The sequence below is a fragment of the Crinia signifera genome, chromosome 1 (genome assembly GCF_055691185.1).
Source record: "Crinia signifera chromosome 1, ASM5569118v1, whole genome shotgun sequence".
NCBI lineage: Eukaryota > Metazoa > Chordata > Amphibia > Anura > Myobatrachidae > Crinia > Crinia signifera.
Window position 1 is genome coordinate 77,175,147 of NC_139217.1, and position 25,641 is coordinate 77,200,787.

The 25,641-nt window shown below is 40.2% G+C and overlaps 1 protein-coding gene across 5 annotated transcripts in view; it reads right to left on the reverse strand.

Annotated features, from left to right (window-relative positions):
• Positions 1 to 3,333: 3,333 nt before the first annotated feature.
• The window catches only part of ATP8A1 (ATPase phospholipid transporting 8A1), a 203,316-nt gene continuing 181,008 nt past the window's right edge, over positions 3,334 to 25,641 (reverse strand). For all 5 annotated transcript variants that reach the window (XM_083166445.1, XM_083166302.1, XM_083166374.1 and 2 more), the window contains 6 exons: positions 24,207 to 24,263; positions 20,771 to 20,878; positions 15,974 to 16,062; positions 15,628 to 15,720; positions 14,968 to 15,059; positions 3,334 to 7,425 (listed from right to left, as the gene is read on the reverse strand). In XM_083166445.1, coding sequence (XP_083022571.1) covers positions 7,328 to 7,425; positions 14,968 to 15,059; positions 15,628 to 15,720; positions 15,974 to 16,062; positions 20,771 to 20,878; positions 24,207 to 24,263 — 537 coding nt within the window. In that variant the 3' untranslated portion in view covers positions 3,334 to 7,327. The remainder of the gene's footprint in view (positions 7,426 to 14,967; positions 15,060 to 15,627; positions 15,721 to 15,973; positions 16,063 to 20,770; positions 20,879 to 24,206; positions 24,264 to 25,641) is intronic.

A 25,641-nucleotide genomic window follows, 5' to 3' on the forward strand; every position in this document is an offset into this window, starting at 1 on the left:
TCGATCTAATTCACCCCAGAGGTTCTCAATGGGGCTTAAATCTGGAATCTGAGCTGGCCAGTCCTTCCAGTTTATCGAATTTTCTGTATACCAATCAAGCGTCGCCCTGGAAACATGACAGCATTGTCCTTTCCTTAGAACTGGCACAATGTACGAAGCACAGAGTTAGAGATAACATCTCTATACATCTCAGAGTTAATGTGATCATGCATTACAACTAGTGGACCCATGCAACATTAACTGAAATAGCCACACGGCATAACGCCCCCGCCTCTATGCTTTACTACAGGAATTGTACACTCTGGCATCAGACATTCTCCTGGCAATCGCCAAACCCAAACATGTCCATCTGATCTGAGAAAAGTAAACAGTCATTCATCACTCCAACATACTCGCCGCCATTGTTCCACTGTCCAGTTTTTTGTGCTATTTACACCATCATAATGGCCATTTGGAACTAGAGTGCTATGGTAGTCATGGGATGCATTATTGACAGTAGACAGTGGATTAAGAGACCTCCCTAACATCCGCAATGCTTCTCACACTCATACCTCCGATCAAGCAGCCTATGATCATCCCCTTTTTAAACTGTTGGCTCCTTCCGGCATGCCATCTCATTAACAAATAATTGAAGCCGGACCCCTCTACCGGTTTTATACCTTCACAAACAGGTGTCTGCACTATTTTGCTTGTGTGGCGTGCCCAATCACTTTTGTCTGTATGGTGTGTATACAATCAGATGCACTTTCTGATATTTTAACTTTTTTTTTATTTTGAATGTATATTGTTGACATTTTATGCATATAATATGTATTTTACTAATAATTTATATTTTTGTCAAACTTCACAATTAGCTTGTTACAAAATAAAATAAGTACAGATTTTATAGCAGAATTTATTTAAAACTTCCCGTGACAGAGCATAATCATCTGAACTAAGCTACATGAAAAAAAGGTGGCGGACACTGTGGCATGTGTCGCTCCAGGACACGCAACATATATGTGAATGTGCAAGGCAGCCCGAGGTGCATTTGTGGGGAAACATATAGGCAAAGTACTTACATATAGTTTCAAATATGTACAATGACGGTCTGGAAGTACTTAATAGAATGATGGCAAGACAAGATTGTGAGACCTTTGTACATACTAGGGATCATTGAGCTGTACAGTAATCAATGCGTGTGAACAATCAGTTCTGAGCACTAAAGAAAGTTTTCTTGTGCCCCATGATTAGTCCCCAGCTGTGCGATTTTCAGAACTCACTTACAATAATGTTATTCTTGCAGGGGTTTGTCCGCTTAATTGCAGATAGTGGTTATGCATGTACTAATTATTAAACCATATTTACCCTTGACGTGCCAACATCTCTGTGAGATATGTGTGAAATATCTGCTAAAAATGCCAGCATCACTCACATTTGTTATATAAATTCAAATAAAAAAATGGGTAAAAAATAAATAAAAAAAAGATTATATTTCCTACATCACGTAAACATTACAGGTCACTATGATGAATGAAAAAAGTTTGCTTGTCAATTTTTACAACTATTTTGCCAAGTTCACTTGGCACTCAAAGGGTTAATACCCTACCATCAGTTAAAAAAAAAGACCTGCATAGTTTTATTCCACTTCTGACTAGACACAGAAAAAAAGGGACATATTTTTACTATAACCAATTCCAAAAGCCTGTACCGAGTGTAGCTACTGCGAAGGAGGGGAATTTGGAGAATAATTTTTACAGCCTAGGCAGGAAGTACGACAGTGATTTTCCTGTTACAAGTGAATTAGGAAAGAATAAAGTTAAAGGACCAAAAGTGTGTCCTGCTGCCCAACAATTAATCTTCTAGAAGCCATATTGTAAATCAAAGGAAGCAAGTATGACATCATTCCAGGTGAGCAAAGCACAAAAAATGCTTTCAAGATGCAGACTTGTCAAAAGCATTTCAACAGGCAGCAGTGTGTCAGGATTTTAAAAACTGCTATTTAGCAATCCAAAAACACTGATGTGATGCAGTGAAGGGATCAACACATGACTGTTGCAATATTCTCATGATAGAGTCTTAAGTAGGTTCATTGGAAAAGAGGTGGGCAAACGTGATGGCTAAAGATCATAAACCTAAGGGTATGAATTTTCCAGACAAAGATTTATTTTTAAAATGATAAAGTTTAAAATTGATAGACTTCCAAAGCCAGTCATTGGACCTGCTGTGAGCAACTGGCCTGATGGGTTCATTGTTGTATGTAAAAAGCAACTACATCCTATCCGACTTTCATAACCATCACTGTAAAAGTAATCAACAGAAATCTTCAAATGCTTATATAGGAAATTAAGCAGAAAATGTCAGTATTTTGGGGCATCCTAATATAACGTCCAATGGATGAGCAGAGGAAACATTTTGCTAAAATGTAGAGATCTTTGCTGCATGAAGATTAGGAGTTCCCGGTCTCCAGAGATGGGTGAACGTAAGCAGTTGGAAATCAGATTTGGCTTCTCTTGATGGATATCAAAGCTTTGTTGAATAAACTGAAAGTACCATTGCTAATATAACAAGCTGTGCAAACTCTTCGATGGAAGATGAAACTGATGTTTTGTGACTGCAGCAGTAGGACAGATGTTCGATATATAGAACAGATACAAAACATTATATTAGACTGACAAGACATTTCCAGGACCCTATATTACGTGGACATGTAGCTCTTTGAAATTGACTTTTAGGGTAGACATTCAAAATGACAGATCATCATAACAGTGGAGTCAGCGCCGGCAGATGTGCTCGCCTGAATGGAGCAACACTCGAATTGTTCCCCCCGGAGCCACCTAGTGCCCAACAGCGTGCAAAACACTTTAGATGAGGAACAGCACTTTTTGAATCCTTTGACTCTGTGATTAAAATACTGGGGTTAGCACCTGATTAAAGTTTGGAATCTGCACCTGTCTTTTTTCCTCTATGGTTGGTGCAGTGGCGTAAATTTGCCCCAGTTGCCCGGAAGCAAGATAAATAGTGGTGCCCCCCTCCACACAAACACACCATCTTACATAAATATATATATATATATATATGCATGTGTTTATGTATGTATATTAGTTTTAAAATAAAGAGAGTGTGTCGTCTATGGTCCTGCTAGGAGGGGGAATCAGCCACTGAAGCGATATAGATGGCTTGCATCAAACTTGCAGGGGAGGAGAGGTGCCCTTTTGGGAGCAGGAGCCCGGCGGCACATGACTCCATTGCCTCCCAAAGTTACGCCTCTGGGTTGGTGTATAAAGCATACTGCATATGCCTCACACAGGCACCAGTTTTTTTTTTTTTTGTGGAAGCAAAAAACAAACTGCATTGAAATGTTCAAACTATAACTTTTATTAAATTGAAACATTAGAGACAAAACATTGGAAAATACACAGTGTTAACCATGCACATTCACAGAATAAACAGAAAACAAGACTACACTGCATTAAATGTTAAAATAATAAGACAGTGCCAAGAATTTCAAGTTGTTTCCTTGCTTGCTAGAGACTTACAATATGATGTAGAAGACCACACATCTGCAACAAAGGTTATCAAGAAAGAAAACATGAGGTATGATACCACAAACATTCAGATACGCCTCCACTCATGCAGCACCACAACTCGCAGTTACAGCAGCAATAAGTCAATGGCAGGTATATATTCCAAAATACCCAACTCCACTGACACCACATCAAAAAAAAAAAAACTATGAAAAACAAATGGTCAAAAACATCCTCACAACAACAAAAACAAAAACAAAAAAAACATGTTCCTTTATGGCTTCCATCGGAAATACAAAAATATAAAACATTTACGTACAATGCTGAAAAGAAACAAACGGATATCTAGTTTACAAAGTTTAAAGGAAAAAAATGAAGAATGTGGTTGTACAAAGTGTGATTTCATCGAAAAAGATTTTAATTGACCTAACATTTCCCAAAGCATACAGTACAAAAGCATAGTGCAAGCTTGTAAATCAATTAGATAACAGTAAGAGGGTTTACATTAATCAAATAGAATCTTAAAGCATCATACTTTAAAAATATTAACTCATGCAGACAGGACAAGTACAACAACCACAAGTGTTTTCAGTAAGCCAGAGAAAATAAATTAACCTTATAATCAAGTAAAGGATGTTCATACACCCACGTCGCCCACAAGCTCAACATAGAGGAATGAGGTGGAACAAAGTAAATTCAGTGCAGTCATAGGTGGTATTTACTTATTTAAATGAGAATCAAGTTAGCAAATAAGCAATGCAGCGCTCTCTGACAGCTTAATGCCTTCATCAATATTCAGTAGTGCTCGTTTCACCTTTACTGACCTTCAAATGAAAAAAAATTATATAAAAAAAGAAAAAAGCACTAAAAAAAATTATAATAAAAAAAAAAAAAATTGGAAACTAATTTGTTGGCCATATATAAAAATGATATTTTGCATTGATTTACAGCTGCACACAAAATATTTTTAGCAGATAAAAAGTTGCCTCAGATGAGGTTCATTAGCCCCAATGGTAGCGGTAAATATACAGTGGATTGACTTCTATTAAATTACTATACGATGGATATTTATTGGCACTTATATCAGAAGCAACTAGATTTAAATGAAAACATCATATAAAAAGTATGCAATGTTTTCAAATATATGTGATCTTTTTAATAGTTTGAAATGCTTAAAATGCAGATTGTATATTTTCTTTTAGTCTTCATTCAATAGCTGTCAATAAAGCAACTTTATGCCGAAAAAATAAAAAGTTAAATAAAAAAAGGTTTAAATATATGTTGGTCTAAATACTTTATGTAATTCAATGCTCCGTTCTGTTAAACCAGCATATAGCACTGCACTATCATATCATATCAGCTCTTATGCTCATGGCATGTAAAGATAAATTGTATGCGTGCACACGCTGCATTGTGACTTTCAAGGATGAATTAGAAATGCACAATAATAAGATAACAGAAGTATTATTGGTTTAGACTAGATGTTTTTGTTTTGTATAACGATAATTCGCTGACTCCAGTATAAAAAAAAAATGGCATTCTTTAATTTTTTATAGGTGATAAAGAAATTGGAGAATGAGGGAGCAGAAATTTATTTCCTTATGTGGGAACCAATGTTTTCTCTATGGTTACTTAAGTAGAAGATACAGGCACTTATTGGGACCTACTATTATCCAATATATAATCTCAAAATACTGCATATTATCGACTATGTAAAAGGTTTTTCTTTTGGAGGTGGGATGAAATCTACCAAGCACCTACGTTAGCTGCATCTAACAAAATATGTATCTGAAATGCCCTGCGGCTATAAAATGCTTTTATTTCCCCAGTGTAAGACATAAAGTGCTATTGTCATTTTGCACATGCAAATATATACGATATACTGTTGAATTTACTTAAAAGACAAATTTTACGGTTTTGAAAAATAAAATATCCTTATCGGGCTAGCAACATTCATTCTATCAAAAGGACCGCATCAAAGTTATACGGACTATGTATGGAGTCTAGCATAAAAGTCTGCATAGAATGTTTTGAACTTTTGGTTTGCAGATAAAGTTTTTTATTTATTTTTTTCAAAAAAGTTCAGTACCATCAAATCGGCAAAGAATTTAAGCTGGAAGTCAATGTTAATGAAGTTCAGCTTTATCTTAGCACTGTAACAATCTCCTGTGGTATACAACTGTGTATTTATAAGCTAATGAGAATGCTTTTTAATTTTCTCAGACACGAATGGGTAAAAGTATTGAGATCAAATTAAGAACATATTTATTTTGGGACCATTAATGTTGAAAACTATTTCTGTCTGTGTTGTAGGACACAATTATGTGTCACAGAGTCAAGCTGGATATTATCAATGAATCGCAACATAGAAAAGTAAGAAATTGGAATTTTTCTCAAGTGAGGATATCTGGAAACGAGGACAAAGGGGTCAATGCTATGGTTTGTGAAGGTTGCGATGGTGCAGTTGATGCGGCGTTTCAATGCTGGCAACGGCCCCTGAACTTGTACTCTTTCGCAAAAAATTGGTCAGAGCTATATGGGGCAGCAAGCGCTTCTGTGTGAGTTTGGGCCGCCATAAAGTGCAGCCACTGCTGTAATGATCTCGCAGGATAATTGGATTGACCCCAAAATGTGAATGCTTGTACACAGCAAAAGACAAAACATTCAGCATGCTTTGTTTACATCTGTAAAATTGCATTTTTACGTTGACAAATAGGTAAAAGTTGAATTGCATGAGATGTCCAAACTGGATTATACTCGCTCCCGCTCCAAAGAATAAACATTTAAAAAAAAATAAAAAAAGACAAGCCAGTGCTTCTGTGCAGGATAAAAACAACAACAACAACAAAAAAAAACAATAAATAGGTTCTGATTTTCTACAGATAACGATGCAGCTGAAAATGAAAACTGAAAGAAAATATTTGACGTGATACTTTGAAACCTAGTAAAAATGTATATTCATCTATCAGATGTAAAATGGACAGTTTCTGCAGATTGGGATAAAAATGCAAAGGTGACACTAGCTTGGGGGAAAATGATCAGAAAGAAGTATCACAAGACACGAATACAAGTTATGACAATCAGAATTTTTAAGAAATGCATGAACTCGTGTAGTACGAAGGCAAGCGTACACATTCACATTTTTTTTTTTACACTACAAGATAAACAGAAAGCATGAATAAGGCGGAAGGTGTAAAAAGTAACAGATAATATAAACAAGTGCCCTTGCGGCATAAAGGACAGAGCCTTACACACCGTCACCGCACTTTTCCTTCTTGCTTTTTTGAGCAACATGTGTCTCACTGCTCTTTATATCTATACGTGGCAGACACAAGATAAATAAATAACCCATATTTCTTCTTTGGCAAACGTATTTATTCAAATAGTTTGACACTTAACCCTCTAGAACCGGGCCACTATCAGTGAGGCGGGGAGAGATCTTAGCGTCTTCACCTCTGGCAGAATGCCAGGACTCGCATCAATCTTGTAGGATCGCGGCTCTGTACTTTCATGTTTAAAAATGTAGATAACTTGCTGGATGCTAAGGCAGCAAATCATTCCTTCATTCCTATTCAATAATACTGAAACACCTTTCTGGCTAACCCGAGATTACCGCAAATATGTTACGTCTTCTTACAGTCCAACCTAAAGTAAGAATTGCAATTTTAATGGTTTGTTAGAAATGAACAACTTATTTTAATGTTGTTGTTGTTTTTTCAGCAGGGAGACATTTTTACACTACAGATCTGTTTGAAACCTGAAGAGAAGTTCTGTATATTTCATGGTTATTGTCTACGGGAGACAGACGGACAGATTCCATTTTACCAGTCTTCTGCTTTCTGCTTCGTAGTGTCATATGCTCTGATCACCTCAGACTGTGAAACGATTCCGTTTTCATCTTGAGAGAAAGCATATCCATCTGTAGCGTGAAGAATGACATATGAGGAACTGAACTTAGTTACCAAAAATATGAAATAGGTGCGCCAGTGGTGTCCAGGTGTGCACCACTGGCGCAGCACCTCTAGAGCCCCTTCCCCAGCCATTCGCCCAACCCTCCCATCACCTGTGCTTCGGCGATTGCACGTCGGAGCTCTTCTAACCCCGCTCCCCCAGCCGCTTCCGCCTGCTGCCATACTGTTATTAGCAATGACGTCGGTGGCAGGCTCGGGGATGTTCGGGGGACTTGGGAGCGCTCAGGCACCTGAGTCGCCGCTAACATCCCCCAGCCTGCCGCAGCGGCAGGGAAGCTCCGGCGTACTAACGCCAGAGCAGATGTGAGGAAGGGGGATTCCAACTGTGGTGGGTTTTGCTGGGTCAGGACAAACCTGCCCTGGTAGGTTTGTCCTGCCCCAGCAAAACCTACCACTCAAGGGGTTAATTCATTCAATAAAGGAACAAAATAAAAAGGATGTGCCTAAAGGCCAGGTCCACCCCTTCTCGGGCTAGGCCCCACCCCCTTTCAGATGAGTCATCTAATGACAGATTGTATGTGCTTAAAACCAAATACAATCTGCTCCCAATCCCAACTGATCGGAAGTGCAGCACGTCTGATCAGAAAACCAATCCTCAAACAATCTGCATACAATCCATTTTACAATCCCATGAGATTGTATGATTGGGTGCAATGTCTTTCAGGTGTATGGGGGCCTTTAACCTTGTATTAGCTACAAATGGAAAATATTCTTCAGAACAAATATGTTAATGAAGAATACATTCACACTAATTATATACATATTACATTTTTAATTGAAATGCAATACAGCAATTTTTATTAATATACTTGTTACCAGCCTGTCAAAAATGAAGGAACATAAAAGCAATGTCAGTACCAGCGGCTGTGCATGTGGCTGATAGGAGCAACACTTGCTCAGGTGCCATCTAGTGTCTGTCAGGGTGAAAAACACTTGCATTCCCCCCCAAAGAGGTGAGGAGCAGTGTTAGCCTTTTATTATATAGGATGTGAAATTAAAACCAAATTGTCCATTTCCATTATATCTTTTCATGTGCTATAAAGGGTGAATTTAAAGTAGAAGCCTTTATGGAGGCAACATTTGTTGGTTTTAGAGAGACAAGGAGTATCTTATATCGTATCGCCACATGGAAATATGAATACAAATAAGAGAAAGGAAAAAGGGCTTGTCTTGGGGTGGTGTGCACAATCTCTAATACCTCTCTGTGCACTACTACTAAATTAATGACAAAACCAGATAAATATTCAGCCACACACAATCCCAGAGAACATCTGTACAAAGATGTGAAATAAGAATGAAAATGGGAGATTAAAACCTAAATATTCCTGCTGCGTCCTTTATTACCTGCATTTCTCCCCTGAAATCTGATGTGTGAATAGAATTTAAAAATGCATGCTATGTATATAATGTTTAACTAAACTTTTACTAAAATAGATCTCTATCCTAAAGCTGGGTACACAAGTTGTATCTGTCCAATCTGCCTGATGGGGATAAAAATCTGGTAATATATACAGTAGAAGCAAAGGACAATCAACCATTTGCAAACACTGGAAAACAGACATTCTAAACTGGAATGACATTTGGCCATTCAAACAAATTGGTTACATCTGTTTGACCTGATTTTCAGTGTTTGGGAGCAAAATGTTGATTGTCATTTGATCATATGCTGTACATGACCAAATTTTTGTTCCCATCAGACAGATGCATTTTAGGTGTGTATCCAGCTTAAGCGATTAGATTGTATTTAGGTAAATCATGGAGACTGTTGATTACTATTACTACTATTACTACATACTCCCTATTTTACCTGAATACAAAGTGAAACCATCAATATTTGAGATATAGGGGGGAGGAGATTCAATTGTGCTCAGTAATTTATCACAGGCTGATTGTTGCTCAGGGATATCCAATTAATTAATATGGGGGTATTGCATTTTCCAACAGTAGTATCTACCTGTGCAAAACTCCACTCAGTTTTTCTACCACAAGGAAATATGTAAGAGCGACTACTTCAATTTAATGAATACAATAGAAGTATATTGTAAAACAAATGGCAGCTTTCATGCGGAACATTCATTCACTTTATCCCCATACGGTACTTATCCCATCAGATTAGGAACAGTACCGGCACACATATTTCAATTCCATGTATTCTGTTCCATACTCTTGCAAAGTACATTTATTGTATTTTAAGCATAGATCCTCTGTTTGTTTAGGCACTGGCTATACTACATGTCCACACACACAGCGACAGGCACTAACATGTGCAGGTACTAACCATACTTCATGTACACACACACACAGCAACAAGCACTAACATGTGCAGGTACTAACCATACTTCATGTACACACACACACAGCAATAGGAACTTTCATGTGCAGGTACTATATACTACATGTCCACACACACAGCGACAGGCACTAACACGTGCAGGTACTAACCATACTTCATGTACACACACACAGCGACAAGCACTAACATGTGCAGATACTAACCATACTTCATGTACACACACACACACACACAGCAATAGGAACTTTCATGTGCAGGCACTAACTATACTACATGTCCACACACACAGCGACAGGTACTAACATGTACAGGTACTAACCATACTACATGTCCACACACAGAATAATAGGAACTTCCATGTGCAGACACTGGCTATACTACATGTCCACACACACAGCAATAGGAACTTCCATGTGCAGGCACTAACTATGCTACATGTCCACACACACAGCGACAGGCACTAACCATACTACATGTACACACACACACAGCAATAGGAACTTCCATGTGCAGGTACTAACTATACTACATGTCCACACATACAGTGACAGGCACTAAAATTTGCAGGTACTAACCATACTACATGTCCACACACAGAATGATAGGAACTTCCATGTGCAGGCACTTACTATAATACATGTCCACACACACACACACACACACACACACACAGCGACAGGCACTAACATGTGCAGGTATTAACCATACTACATGTCCACACACACACACACACACACACACACACACACACACACACACACACACACACACACACAGCAATAGGAACTTCCATGTGCAGGTACTAACTATACTACATGTCCACACACAGTGACAGGCACTAACATTTGCAGGTACTAACTATACTACATGTCCACACACACACACACACACACACACACACACACACACACACACAGCGACAGGCACTAACATGTGCAGGTATAAAATATACTACATGTCCACACACACACACAGCAATAGGAACTTCCATGTGCAGGCACTAACTATACTACATGTCCACACACACACACACACACACACACACACACACACACACACACACACACACAGCAATAGGAACTTCCATGTGCAGGCACTAACTATACTACATGTCCACACACACACACACACACACACACACACACACACACACACACACACACACACACACACACACACTGACAGGCACTAACATGTGCAGGTACTAACCATACTACATGTCCACACACAGAATGATAGGAACTTCCATGTGCAGACACTGGCTATACTACATGTCCACACACAGCAATAGGAACTTCCATGTGCAGGCACTAACTATAATACATGTCCACACACACAGCGACAGGCACTAACCATACTACATGTACACACACACACAGCAATAGGAACTTCCATGTGCAGGTACTAACTATACTACATGTCCACACACAGTGACAGGCACTAACATTTGCAGGTACTAACTATACTACATGTCCACACACACACACACACACACACACACACACACACACACACACACACAGCGACAGGCACTAACATGTGCAGGTATAAAATATACTACATGTCCACACACACACACACACAGCAATAGGAACTTCCATGTGCAGGCACTAACTATACTACATGTCCACACACACACACACACACACACACACACACACACACACACACACACACACACACACACACACACACACACACACAGCGCAATAGGAACTTCCATGTGCAGGCACTAACTATACTACATGTCCACACACACACACACACACACACACACACACACACACACACACACACACACACACACACACTAACATGTGCAGGTACTAACCATACTACATGTCCACACACAGAATGATAGGAACTTCCATGTGCAGACACTGGCTATACTACATGTCCACACACAGCAATAGGAACTTCCATGTGCAGGCACTAACTAGTAGTAGTAGTACGTTTATTTATAAGGCGCCGCAAAGTGTCCGCAGCGCCGTACATAGCAAACAGAAAAAATAAATTACAAGGTAACGTACAGGGTGTGTTGAAAGATACAGTATAAATAGGGGTATAGCTGGTAGAACTAAAATCAGCATCAGTTCACAAGTAGGTGTCAAAATTGTCAAGGAGACTGAAGATGAAGTAGAGGAAGGGAAGAACAGGACAGGAGCACAGGTGAGGTAATGAGGTAGGGTGAGTACGTGAGGAAGGAGGGCCCTGCTCATAAGAGTTAACATACTAAAAATAGGTGGGTGGACGAACGAAATACAATAGGATAAGTAGGAACGGAGGGGATCGGAGGCAGGATAGGAGGATCAAAAGAGGTTAGGAGGAGGAATAGGCTAGTCGAAAAAAGTGGGTTTTGAGGGAGCGCTTGAAGGAGGTAAGGGAATCAGATAGCCTGATGGGTGGCGGGAGGTTGTTCCAGTGCAGGGGGGCAGCGCGAGAGAAATCTTGGACACGGGAGTGGGAGGAGGTGATTAGGTGAGAGGTCAGTCGGCGGTCAGCGATGGAGCGAAGAGGACGGGAGGGAGTGTGGATAGAGATCAGTGAAGAGAGGTAGGGAGCTGTGGAGGAGGAGAGAGCCTTGTAGGTGGTGGTGAGGAGTTTAAAGAGAACTCGGAAAGGAATGGGGAGCCAGTGAAGAGATAAACAGAGGGGGGAGGCGGAGGTAGAGCGGCGGGAGAGGAAGATGAGCCTAGAAGCAGCGTTAAGAATGGATTGGAGAGGTGCGAGGCGGGTGAGAGGTAGCCCAGAGAGAAGGATGTTGCAGTAGTCAAGGCGGGAGATGACAAGAGAGTGAATGAGAATTTTGGTCGCGTCAGTGGAGAGGAATGGTCTGATGCGTGAGATGTTGCGTAGGTGAAAGCGGCAAGACTGTGAGAGAGCACGAATGTGGGGGGTGAAAGAGAGGGAGGAGTCAATGATGACACCGAGGCAGCGCGTTTGGTCGCGCACACAGCGACAGGCAGTAACATGTGCAGGTACTAACCGTACTACATGTCCACACAGATAGCAACAGGCACTTACATGTGCAGGTACTAACCATACTACATGTCCACACACACAGCAATAGGAACTTCCATGTGCAGGTACTAACTATACTACATGGCCACACACACACCGACAGGCACTAACATGTGCAGGTACTAACCATACTACATGTCCACAAACAGAATGATAGGAACTTCCATGTGCAGGTACTAACTATACTACATGTCCACACACACACCGACAGGCACTAACATGTGCCGGTACTAACCATACTACATGTCCAAAAACAGAATGATAGGAACTTCCAGGTGCAGGTACTAACTATACTACATGTCCACACACACTGCGACAGGCACTAACATGTGCAGGTACTAACCATACTACATGTCCACACACAGAATGATAGGAACTTCCAGGTGCAGACACTGGCTATATTACATGTCCACACACACAGCAATAGGAACTTCCATGTGCAGGCACTTACTATAATACATGTCCACACACACACACAGCAACAGGCACTAACATGTGCAGGTATTAAATATACTACATGTCCACACACACACAGCAATAGGAACTTCCATGTGCAGGCACTAAATATACTACATGTCCACACACACAGCAATAGGAACTTCCATGTGCAGGCACTAACTATACTACATGTCCACACACACAGCGACAGGTACTAACATGTACAGGTACTAACCATACTACATGTCCACACACAGAATGATAGGAACTTCCATGTGCAGACACTGGCTATACTACATGTCCACACACACTGCGACAGGCACTAACATGTGCAGGTACTAACCATACTACATGTCCACACACAAAATGATAGGAACTTCCATGTGCAGACACTGACTATACTACATGTCCACACACAGCAATAGGAACTTCCATGTGCAGGCACTAACTATAATACTGTACATGTCCACACACACAGCGACAGGCAGTAACATCTGCAGGTACTAACCGTACTACATGTCCACACAGATAGCAACAGGCACTTACATGTGCAGGTACTAACTGTACTACATGTCCACACACACAGCAATAGGAACTTCCATGTGCAGGTACTAACTATACTACATGTCCACACACACAGCGACAGGCACTAACATGTGCAGGTACTAACCATACTACATGTCCACACACAGAATGATAGGAACTTCCAGGTGCAGGTACTAACTATACTACATGTCCACACACACTGCGACAGGCACTAACATGTGCAGGTACTAACCATACTACATGTCCACACACAGAACGCTAGGAACTTCCAGGTGCAGACACTGGCTATATGACATGTCCACACACACAGCAATAGGAACTTCCATGTGCAGGCACTAGCTATACTACATACTACATGTCCACACACACAGCGATACAAAATTCCTTGTGCAGGCTTTAGCTATACTACATGTCACACACACACACACACACACACACACACACACACACACACACACACACACACACACACACACACACACACACACACACACACACACACACACAGCGAAGGGAACTTCCATGTGCAGGCACTAGCTATACTACATGTTGACACACACAGTGATACAAAGTTCCCTGTGCAGGCACTAGTTATACTACATGTCCACACACACAGCGACAGGTACTTCCATGTGCAGGTACTAGCTATATGACATGTCCACACACAAACTACGAGAGGTACTTACATGGACAGGCAGAATCTATACTACATGTCCACACAGACAGCGACAGTCACTTACATGTGCAGGCACTAGCTATACTACATGTCCCCCCCCCCCCACACACACACACAGTGACAGGCACTTACACGTGTAGCCACTAGCTATACTACACATCAACACACACACAGTGACACGTACTTACATGTGCAGGCACTAACTATAGTACATGTCCACACACTTAGCGACAGGCACTAACATGTGCAGGTACTAACCATACTACATGTCCACACAGACAGCAACAGGCACTTCCATGTGTAGGCACTAGCTATACTACATGTCCATACAGAGCGAGAGGCACTTACATGTGCAGGCACTAGCTATACTACATCCCGCCCCCCCCCCCCCCACACACACACGTTTATCCACTAGCTATACTACACGTCAACACACACACACAGTGACAGGTACTTACATGTGCAGGCACTAACTATACTACATGTCCACACACACACACAGTGACAGGCACTTACGGAGCAAATTATTTTGAACAGACTCCGAACGGTACATGTTGACTGTATTCTTCTTGAAGACATTTTTCAGCAGTTGGGCTCGCTCTGTTAAACTATGCACAAAGATAGAAAAAGGAATTAAATCAATGTGAAAGAACAAAACATGTTAGTATTAACATTTATCCCTGATACTGGGATAGCTGCGATAGGGATCTCCCTTCTGGTTTTGGTTGGCCGTTTTGCAGGGCTTATATATTACCATTAAACTTATATGCTTTTCTTGAACAATATTTGGTTACCAAGCTTTTTACAGATCTATTTTAACATGCAATACAGTTCATTCGTAGATACCAATACCAACAAACACATTATTGAGTAACAGGTGAGAGGAGTGTAGCTCTGCCTGCTATGGGGGATATGGGGGGGGAGCATGCACAGCCAATTTTTGGTAGAAATAAAGTATATAGCCCATGTAACTAGATCTTGTATTATTAGGTCTAAAATGTAAGCATTAACATTTTAAACAATTATGCCTTTAGGTATCAAGCTCATTTGTGGGGAACATTTTTTGAAGATAGACAATTTGCTTCGAAAAATCATTTCATTGAAATATTTTCCTACATGTAAATACTAGAACTGCTAGATTTGTAAGCAAACTTGTAAATATTATGGAAATGTTACCTTTTCCCATGTACCACAGACCCAGGATCTTGGGACTTCGCTTCAAGTTCCTGAACCTCATCAACCAAGTTCTTAAAGCTTGTTTTTTGGACACTTTATTAGAAGAAAAAAAAAAAAGAAAAACTTAATTTTTATTTTAAAAATCAACAGATGAATCGAAGTTTAATTTTATATTTAGTCTCACATTTTTAGTATCATTTTGTACCTTGCGTTATTAGACCAACTCTTGCAAATACAAATTTCTGAAATTGTTGTGGAATTAAAATATATTGGACAGAAGTTTTTATTTTCATAATATTTATTAACTGTTAAAAAAAGTAAAAAAAAAAAAAATACAAAAACTCACGCTTTATAAAACACGTCAAAAATCAGAGATGTTACGGGAATAAATAAAAGACCCATCCAGAAGACACCGGAACTGAACATCATATCCGCCTGCAAAAAAAAAACATCAGAATTATTTCTGAAAAGATTATATGGGTTGGAATGTATACATCTTGCATGTTGTCCTACTTTATAATTTTGGAAAATATTGGTTACAGGAAAAAGTGAACTATAAAATAACCTTAAATTAAAACACTTTTTAAAATTGGTGTATTTGTGTGTCTACCAGTAATTATTTACAAGGTACAATTCTGTGATTAATAAAATATCTGTAGCGTAGAGTACCAGGCATTTAAGCACCATTTTTATCAACTACGTCCGAAACAACAATCCACAACAAAGTAAAAACTCTAAAGTAAAACTGAACAGTGTCTAGGAAACACATTGACATTTGACTACAATTCAGAACATTTGACTACAACTCAAAACACATTTTTAAACCAAATTTATTTGCAACATATTCTATCAGCCACTGACGCTAAATTCTCTGTCAAAGGTGGCATAAAGTGCTCTAGAACTATTGGAAAACATCATATTTACTGTACCTTCATGGAATACAGGCATTTCTAACACGGTTTCCAGAAATACTGTAGGATTTCCTTTCTCCAACCACTTCTCCCCCCCCCCCCCCCCCCTAATTCCAACACGTATAATGGAGCAGAGGCAATAATGTAGGATGTTAATACTGACTATTGTAATGCTAACTATCAATAGACAAGCTACCGGAGCTACTTATTCAACAGTCCCCCCAAGTCTTTGGCTTTGCAAACGAACATGAGTCTGGGGGAGGTGGAAGATTTTGTTTTTTCCGCGTCATATCTGAAAAGCCTGTCAGATTTTTCTTTTTTTTTGTTCAGTTGCTGAGTTAATCCAAAATCTAAGAGATTTAAAGCTGACATTCGCACTGAAGACAGAAGGCTTCTTAAACCCCACAGAATTTCCTTCCTTTTTTCCTCGCTCTGGAGAAACCATTTTTGTCTCTAACTTTTCACATTTCTGCGCGCACACACACACACAGAGGCTGGTCAGCTGGGAAATGGCAAAACCTATACCTCGCAGACAATGGCAGAAACAGGAGCAGCCTGTTCTAAGGATGGACTCTGTAAACCACAGACCTAGTCAGACAAATTGTTCCTAATGTGTGAGATTTTGCAGTCCATGCCAAGTTTTCTCTTTCTTATGAAACCAAATGGAATCTGCCACAAAAGTGGCTCTCGTGGGAATTCATAAGGGCTTAGAAATTAGGCTTGAAAAGCTTGAAATAATTAAGGACTAACGGCCTCCGGGCAGGAAGAAAAAAAGACATTGCATTGAGTCAGGTTTTGTACTAAATAAAACATGGCATGGACGATACAACAATTCCTACCACAGCAATGTAACAATCACCTAATAACTCTCCATGACACCTATACATATGGCCAACATGGTGCCAAATCAGAGTTAAAAAGCACAACCTAATATAACATTACAGCATCAGAATCACCCACTTGTGGATGAAGAGAGTAAAATAAAAGGAGATCAATAACCCTAATTACGGTCTACTTAGCGGATGTTTTATGTAGACCTAACATTTGCCATATTGCTGAATATATCATACATTTGTACAGTGCCTACAAGTAGAACCTAAAGCCACTCTGTAGTATATGATGTCACCTGTCAATTAGAGAGGCACAATGGGGACTACGAAATGCAACTCACTATCACGTCATTCATTGATTGATTCCCCTTACTGTCATTCTATGGTTGATATTAGAAACTACCTTAGAAATCAGTGACAAGCTGTAACCTTTGGCACTTCTTATGTGCGATACCATACTGCTAGTGGAATTATAGATACTCGCTACTGTGGGAAAAAAGGTGTTCGTCCGGGGCTTGAATACCTGGGTCTATTCAATTACAACCCTATTTTCTTGTCCAGTTAATTACCCTATTATAATATATTAACACATGGGTCTGGGAACTAGCCTGGATTCTATCTGTTAACATGATTCCGGCACCTGATAACGGCTATTTATCGGGGATTCCTTTACGGGTCTTCTCAAACTGTTAACTGCAGTCTGTGCATTCGGGGATTAATTAATTAGTGCCGGAGGATCAATTAGTTAGTGGTAGATTACTGCGGGTAATTAAATTCCCCCATAAATTCAATAAATACAAGCTATCTGCTTATAGGAGTATAATTAGGGAGCACTCCCACACATCAAGATACCACAAGTCAACTATATAATAATATAACTATATAATATATATATATATATATATATATATATATATATATATATTGTATTAGTTGGCGTTAATTTTTGTGGATCAAACACATTGACATTCTCTTTAAGTAGGACTGGGCTTTTGGTCTCACTGGCTTCTTTTAGTTTTACCGCTTTCTTTAAGTCATATTATGTGTCTTTTTATGTTGTTTAAAAAAAAAAAAAAAGAACAAAGAAAAAAGTCAAAATAAGTAAAAAAAAAATAAAAAAATCCCCCTTAAATAGAGATTTGACAGAACTGAATATACATCGAAGATAAAAAGGTCTCTTAAGCTAGGAAATGAATATGAATAGCGCGGAGTGGAATCCTAAAGGGATTGGTCTCACATACTGGTGGTCTCTGTGCAGCACACATTCAGACTGTCAGGTTAGAGACTTTGCAGTCACAAGGAACGCAGATCAGGAGACATTAGGTCATATGGTCTAGATTGGAAGGGGTAATATCATCTGTCTAGATATGCTAAATGCCTGACAATGTTTCTCTGTTACTTTCACCTTTTAGAGTCATCAGTGTGATTGAGTGAATAATGTAATTCACAATGCGCAGTATGGCACAGAGAATGTGGTCATTTATTTAAAATGGCACTTTAAAATCCTAGCTACAACTTTTTACAATCGTTTCACCATAACACCCTTTAACTTAAAAGGTGAATACTATAATAAATAATATTAGATTAAGACTATAATGATGAATATTACATTTATTAATATGAAGTATTTTTTAATAATAACAATAATACTTTTGTAGGGATTCTACTTATGCAAACCACATAGGAAAACCATTGGCACAGCAAGGTAAACATCATTGTGTTAATCAGTAGTAGTTTATCTTCCTATTTCCATTCTTTTTGAGAAAAAAAGTTTCTTGAGGTTCCATTTATTATTTTAAGTCACATGTAACCACATGTGGCTTAGAGGTGAATTTACTAAAATGGGATGTTGCCAATAGAAACAATCACAGTCTACTTATTTATTTATCTATCACCTTCTAAAGATAATAGATCAAATCTGATTGGTTGCTATGGCAACATCCAATCTCCCATCTTAGTAAATGCACCACTTAGTGTACCATTTCACTGGCCATGCTTCAGGTAAGGTTATTATTCCCAATTGTAATTACACGTGGATAAAAAGTTGAAATCCCCAAAAACTTGTTGACAATTTAAACCCGTCAACCTATTGGCCATGTCGACCTAATGCATGTCGGCTATCTGGGGTTGTCCTATTTATTGACTGTCGACCTATCATCTGGATACCCTCGGTTATAACCCTCTAACATACCATATCCTAATCCCTTCCTGGCACTATTACTCCTAGGTGGTCTACCAGCTACAATTCTACCTACCTCCTATAGTTAGGGGCAGCATTGCCCTCCAACTCTGCCATCTCTACCCCTGGACTGACATCTGCACTTGATTATGTTTTTAGGTATAATTTGATTTTTGTAGCATGTTAATCTGTATTTCCAGTATTGCAAACTGTTGTGGTATCTTTCCAATAAATGATCACGTTTCATGACTCAACATCACAGGGGGAAATCAACAACAAAAAGTCAACTCTTCGAAGCCAATGCACCCATGCCATGTTGACTTCTTGCCGTCAATTCCACAGTCCTTTTCAGGATATTCACACTAGTCAGCTGATTAAAAATCTGGATAGACAGTTTTACAATTAGTTATATGCTTTTTGGTTAATACCTAGCCAAAAACATGGTACCAACATGATCGTAAAGCAAAAAGATGCCTAAAATATCCTCAAAACACAATAGATCACCAAGACCAACCCACTGAATGACAAAATGTAAAAGCTGCAGGTGGCGGTGCATTAACAGGATATAGCCAAATTTAGCTGGTACCAGCTATAAGGTTGCAGGGCATGAGTAATACTTTATTTATTTAACAGAGTGGTGCAACAAGTGGCCCATTGACTTCTTTCTTAGCACACTTAGGGCCACATGTAATAGGGGTGTGAGAATCAGAATAAATCTCTTACTTTCTGATTCTCACACCCTACTACACTTGGCCATGATTTGCCTTCCATTTAATTAATTTTGTTTTAATTATAAACCCAATCCATACAAGAACTTTTCTAAAGGGTTTCCCTGCTAAATGTCCCACCAATCTGCTCTATTCAACGTATTGTTTTGATCAGGGGTGGCCAACTCCAGTCCTCGAGAGCTACCAACAGTTCATGTTTTCCAGCTCACCTCGCGGGTACACAAATGCGCTCATTACTGACTGACACAATTTAAAATATCCACAGGTGGAGCTAATTACTTCACTTGTGATTCTGTGAGGAGACATGGAAAACGTTAACTGTTGGTAGCTCTCGAGGACTGGAGTTGGCTACCCCTGGTCTTGCTCATACCAGTGATACTGAATGCATACAACAGTGGGGGACTAATATGGAAAAGGTGTTAGAACAGAGCATGAACACAATGCATTTCCTAAAAACACCACAAAATGTATTTAGAACAGGAAAAAATATCTCACCTCCCCTGACATGTCAGGTGCTAGAGGAATTGCTGGCCACAACGATGAGTAGATCCCAAAGAAAACAATCCACAGCCCAATACTTCCCCAAATAGCCACATGACTGAACTGTTGACAAAGAGAATATAATAATAAATTAAATGGAATGTTCTTTGGAAAATGATAATGGAAAGACAAATAAAAATCTTATTTGGATTGTGCACCGAAGCATCACAGAAAACAAGATATCAGAAAGCAACATCTCCAATGCCAAGATAATATCAATGTGTACTTAAGTCTGAAGCTTTACTTTGCTTGAAAAAATGGTCACGGATTTAATTTTGTGGAGCTGTCACGTAAAGGACAATATATATATATTTTAATTTGCATCTCTTGGCTTTAAAGTTCTAGCATTGATAACCTGACTTGAACCTGCGTCTCTGTCCGCAAGGAACTAACTTCTAAAACTCATTTTACAATAACTCAGGTAATGGAGGACCATAAATCCATAAAAGTCAGAGAACAGAATTTTTTTTTCCAGAAAGTATTTGAAAAATACCAGAATTCCTATGCTGTAAATATATGGCACGATGCAGACAACTACAAAGGTTAGTGGCTGACATTACATTTTACATGCTGACAATTACAGACACGGACAATGGGCCAAATTCAGCTTCAGTTGTAGTTTTGCAAAGTTTTGCAAAACTACAACTGTTGGTGGTAGCATGTGGCAGGCTGCCCAACACAGGGCAAGGCCTCCCCCCTGCAATATGACTGCAAGGTTATGCTGGTGCATCGATATTATGTGAGCGCTTTGCTATATTCGCACAAAAATAGCCGCCTAGCTGCAAATCAAGATGCAGGGATGCCATCTTTCAGATTGCAGAGGCTTCATATGAGGTCATGCACAGCACCCCCTTCCCCCACAAAATGCCTGCATTGTCCAGACTACACTCTGCAATGCCGAGTCACCACTCCCCATCAATGCTTAGACAAGGCATGGTTAAACTATGGCCCTCCAGCTGTCCTGAAACAACAACTCCCACCATGCCTTGCTACAGTTTTGCTATTAGGGAATGCTAAAACTATGGCAAGGCATGCTGGGATGTGTAGTTTCACAACAGCTGGAGGCCCATAGTTTGGACATGCCTGGATTAGACTGTGGTCTCATTTATTGCAATGCGACCACAGTTTAAAGGGTTGCAGTGGCATGTGCAAACATGCAGATTGCCGAAAAGCTATGTGTGCGTGTTACTGAATTACCCTCAATGTCCACTACTTTCCTTACACAAGCCTAGTAAATATTGGTTTTCTCGTAAGATGACATTTTCTTGATTATTCAGAACACAAGACAGGTCATCATTTTGTTGAAGTTTCCACTGAGGTTTGATATATTCTTTGATGCAATGATGTTGAGTGAGCGCAAAATTTTCAGATGAATGTACACAATTTAAGATGTTAGGTTAGGCGAGGGTTAACATAACGACCATTACACTAATTAAGGATAATTGTATTTTTTTTTTATTTGATTTGCGAGGATGGTTTGTGTCAAACAAAACCTCTGGAAAAATGGCAGATTTGAAGCAGTTACCTCTTTAGAATACCATGGTCCAAATTAGAAACGAAACCTAACCATTCCTCCATTACTCAACATTATTATGGCAAAACTTTTATTTTCTTTTACTCTTCATAATGGACCTACACTGATTAATCAACTGAAGATTGAAGTGGAGACTAATTAGTTTTGCAGAATTTCCACCGACACTATTTTAATAGATCCCTTAGTGTACGGATGGTGTAATGAGTATTTAGAGGATAGGTCAACAGGTAAGCAAGTACAAAAAGGTGGCCAGTGCTTAAGGTAGATAGGTTTAAATTTCTGACATGACAATGGTTAACTCACGTATGATTGACACAAGGTTTTTCTTATCTTTTCCAACTTGTCCATACATTACCATCCATGTAAACTATGATTGGGCATAGTAACCTGCCCAAGCATGATGAGCAAAGTGAGCCACGGCAGGGGACGTGGCACACTAACTGGGGTTACATATGGTGTAAAATGGTAAATGGCATCCAACCTCCCAACCCTAAACTGCCATTTGTCAGCGATGTGCCGCTGAAAAATCTGTCAGGGCCAGTGTTCTCCATGAGAACACTGACCCTGACACCACCGATTATAGATTTATCCAGCATGCTGGATATCAATTGCCAGGCAATAGCGGCGTCCCGACACAGAGTGATGTAGGGGCATTTTATAAGCAATCTAGGGAGATTGCTTAGAAAAATGCCTGGAAATCGCCCTATGTGTGGGCCCTTATAGCTAATTGTGACTGCAAGATCTTAAATAACTTGACAGGAATCCAGGTATGGTCGGCAAACTACTGGGTGGTAATGACAGTGAATTGGATTTTATGATCATGAACATTATTTCCTATGACCGGCACCAAGAAATTGGCTGATGGATACACACGCTCAGTGTGCACCCTGAACCTGCACAGCAGTGTATGTTTTCCATGTTAATGTAGAGTGCTAAGAAATGCAGACATGTCCCGGTGGATTAACTAAAACATGGGAAAACACTGACCTCCTCCTCTAATTAACACGACATACCGAGCTTCAAACCCAAACATGATACACGATATGGGTGATATGATTTGGTTAAATAAGGTATTGTTTTTGTGAGAGGATAACCTCGAGTTCAACAACACTCATCCACTTATATGGACACTTAGGACAAATGTCAATAATGGAGTAAAAAAAGAAAGAAAAAGATCTATACCTAACAAGGAAAGTATTTTATTGATATGTACTGTATATGCAAAGGATGGAACTTATGCTGTGTACACACAGTGAGATTTTACATTAGATTTTGACTATATAGTCACAATCACATCCAGATCGTAAGCAGATCGCACAGGTTTTTTTACCTTGCGATCCCGATGCGCGCTCCCAAGACAGCACAAATCGAAACCCAGATAGACAATGTGCGCTCCCAAGACAGCACAAATCGAAACCCAGATAGACAGGGCACCAGTGCAGATCTAATGCTGAGTGTATGAATTGTATGTTAAAAGTACAGAGATAGCAAAGATTGCATAGCACTCGAATCTTAAGTCGAATAGCAAGGGAATCTAACCGTGTGTACACAGCATTAGGATGACCTTATATATTATAATAATCAATAGTAATATGACGTTGACAAACAAATAATAAAAAGGATTGTTGGTCTTCTACAGAAATATAAATACTACATCTAAGGTATGTGAAGTCTATGAACAGTTAGTAGAAGATGTGGCTTTAGAGTACTGTAAGTAGAGGGATAAAGAACAATGTAGAATAGTCACAATGATGTACTGTACGTCACATGGTTTACAGAACTTTTTTTAAATATATATTTTTTTTAATTGCTTAAAGTAACTGGACGGTGACAAATATCTCACAATAGTTTCCTTACCATGGTCCAATGTGAGGTTTCTAATCCTGCTTTCAAGCAGACCGTTATCACCACAAACTACAAGGAAAACACATATTGTCATGATATTAATATCACCATAATTAAAGTATTGGATCATACCTGTATGCTGGCAGTAATAAGCACCTGTGATATCCCGGCTATGCAAGGTCTAGTCACAATGGAGTTATGCATTACAAGTCTCACTGAGTATCTTCATCCTGCCGTAGGGGGGGTGCACACCCTCCTACTGGTAGGGAGGGGAGAAGCATCGGGCCTAGTAGATGGGGCTCTTGTTCGGGGGTCTATAGCCTCCGAGGGAGAGTCACTCGAAAAGCCTGGTCTAGTATCCAATCCCAGGAAGACGGGAAAAGCTGGGACCGAGTAGATTGCTCTCTGGTCCGGGGGTAACATGTCGCCCTCGGCCAGGGAGACAGCGAAAAGCCCAGCCCAGTACTCAATCCCTGGGAGAGGTGAAACGTCGGGACTGAGTAGGTGTTTTCTTCTCCTTCGGTTGGTCTATTCGGCCGCTGCGGGGGAGACTCATCGAAAAGCCCGGTGGAGTATCCATTCCCATGCCGGGGGGCCGGAAAGGGCCTGCTGGTGAGGCGGAGAAACACTTGGTCGGACGCTGACTGGCTGGCTGCTTGGAGTCCGAGGCTGCACTGTGCCCCCCGGGGAAACTCGGGGTTGCCGAACATGCACGGGTGATCCCAAAAATCACCATGCACTAGTATGGCACTAGCACTGCGCACTTTCCCTCTAGGTATGCGCTTCACGTCCTTACCTCGTCCTTTTGGATGGGGTAGGACAATTTTTCACACCCCCACCCTGGCCTTCTGGCTAGGGTCCTTTATTATTTATTTCTCTTCCCCCTCTCACGTTTGTCACTTTTCACGTTCCTTGTATTTTTTTTGTAGTTTGTCACGTTTTTTTGGGTAGTGTGGTCGACCCTTCTGGGCCTTCCATTTCCCCAATGTGCCGAAGCTCTCACCTTTTGGGGAGAGCTTCGGTCCCCCCGAGGACGACCCCGAGCCGCAAGGCGGAGGGAAGTCCACTGCGGGTTCCTCCAAACCACGGGGTGCGGAGGACCCACCGTCCTAACCCTTTCGGGGGTTGAGGAATGAGGGTCTCTCTGAGCTTCGGCGAAGAGGACCCACCGTTCCCTATTTTCCCCTCTTCAGCCTTATGGTTGAGAGGGGTTAGGGGAAAAACGGGGCCCTGTCTCTTCGGAGACGGACCCACTCGATCGCACGGCCTCCTTTGCACGTGTTTAGGCACAGCACTGGTGGTGGGGAGCACACCTCGGGCTCCTGAGTTTTTTCAAACTCATTACATAATTAATGTATGGAAAAAAATGGGATATAGATACAGTGGTGCAAATATAAGAATACTTCAAGGAATACTTTCGGACTCCTCTGGTGCAGCAGCAGCATCC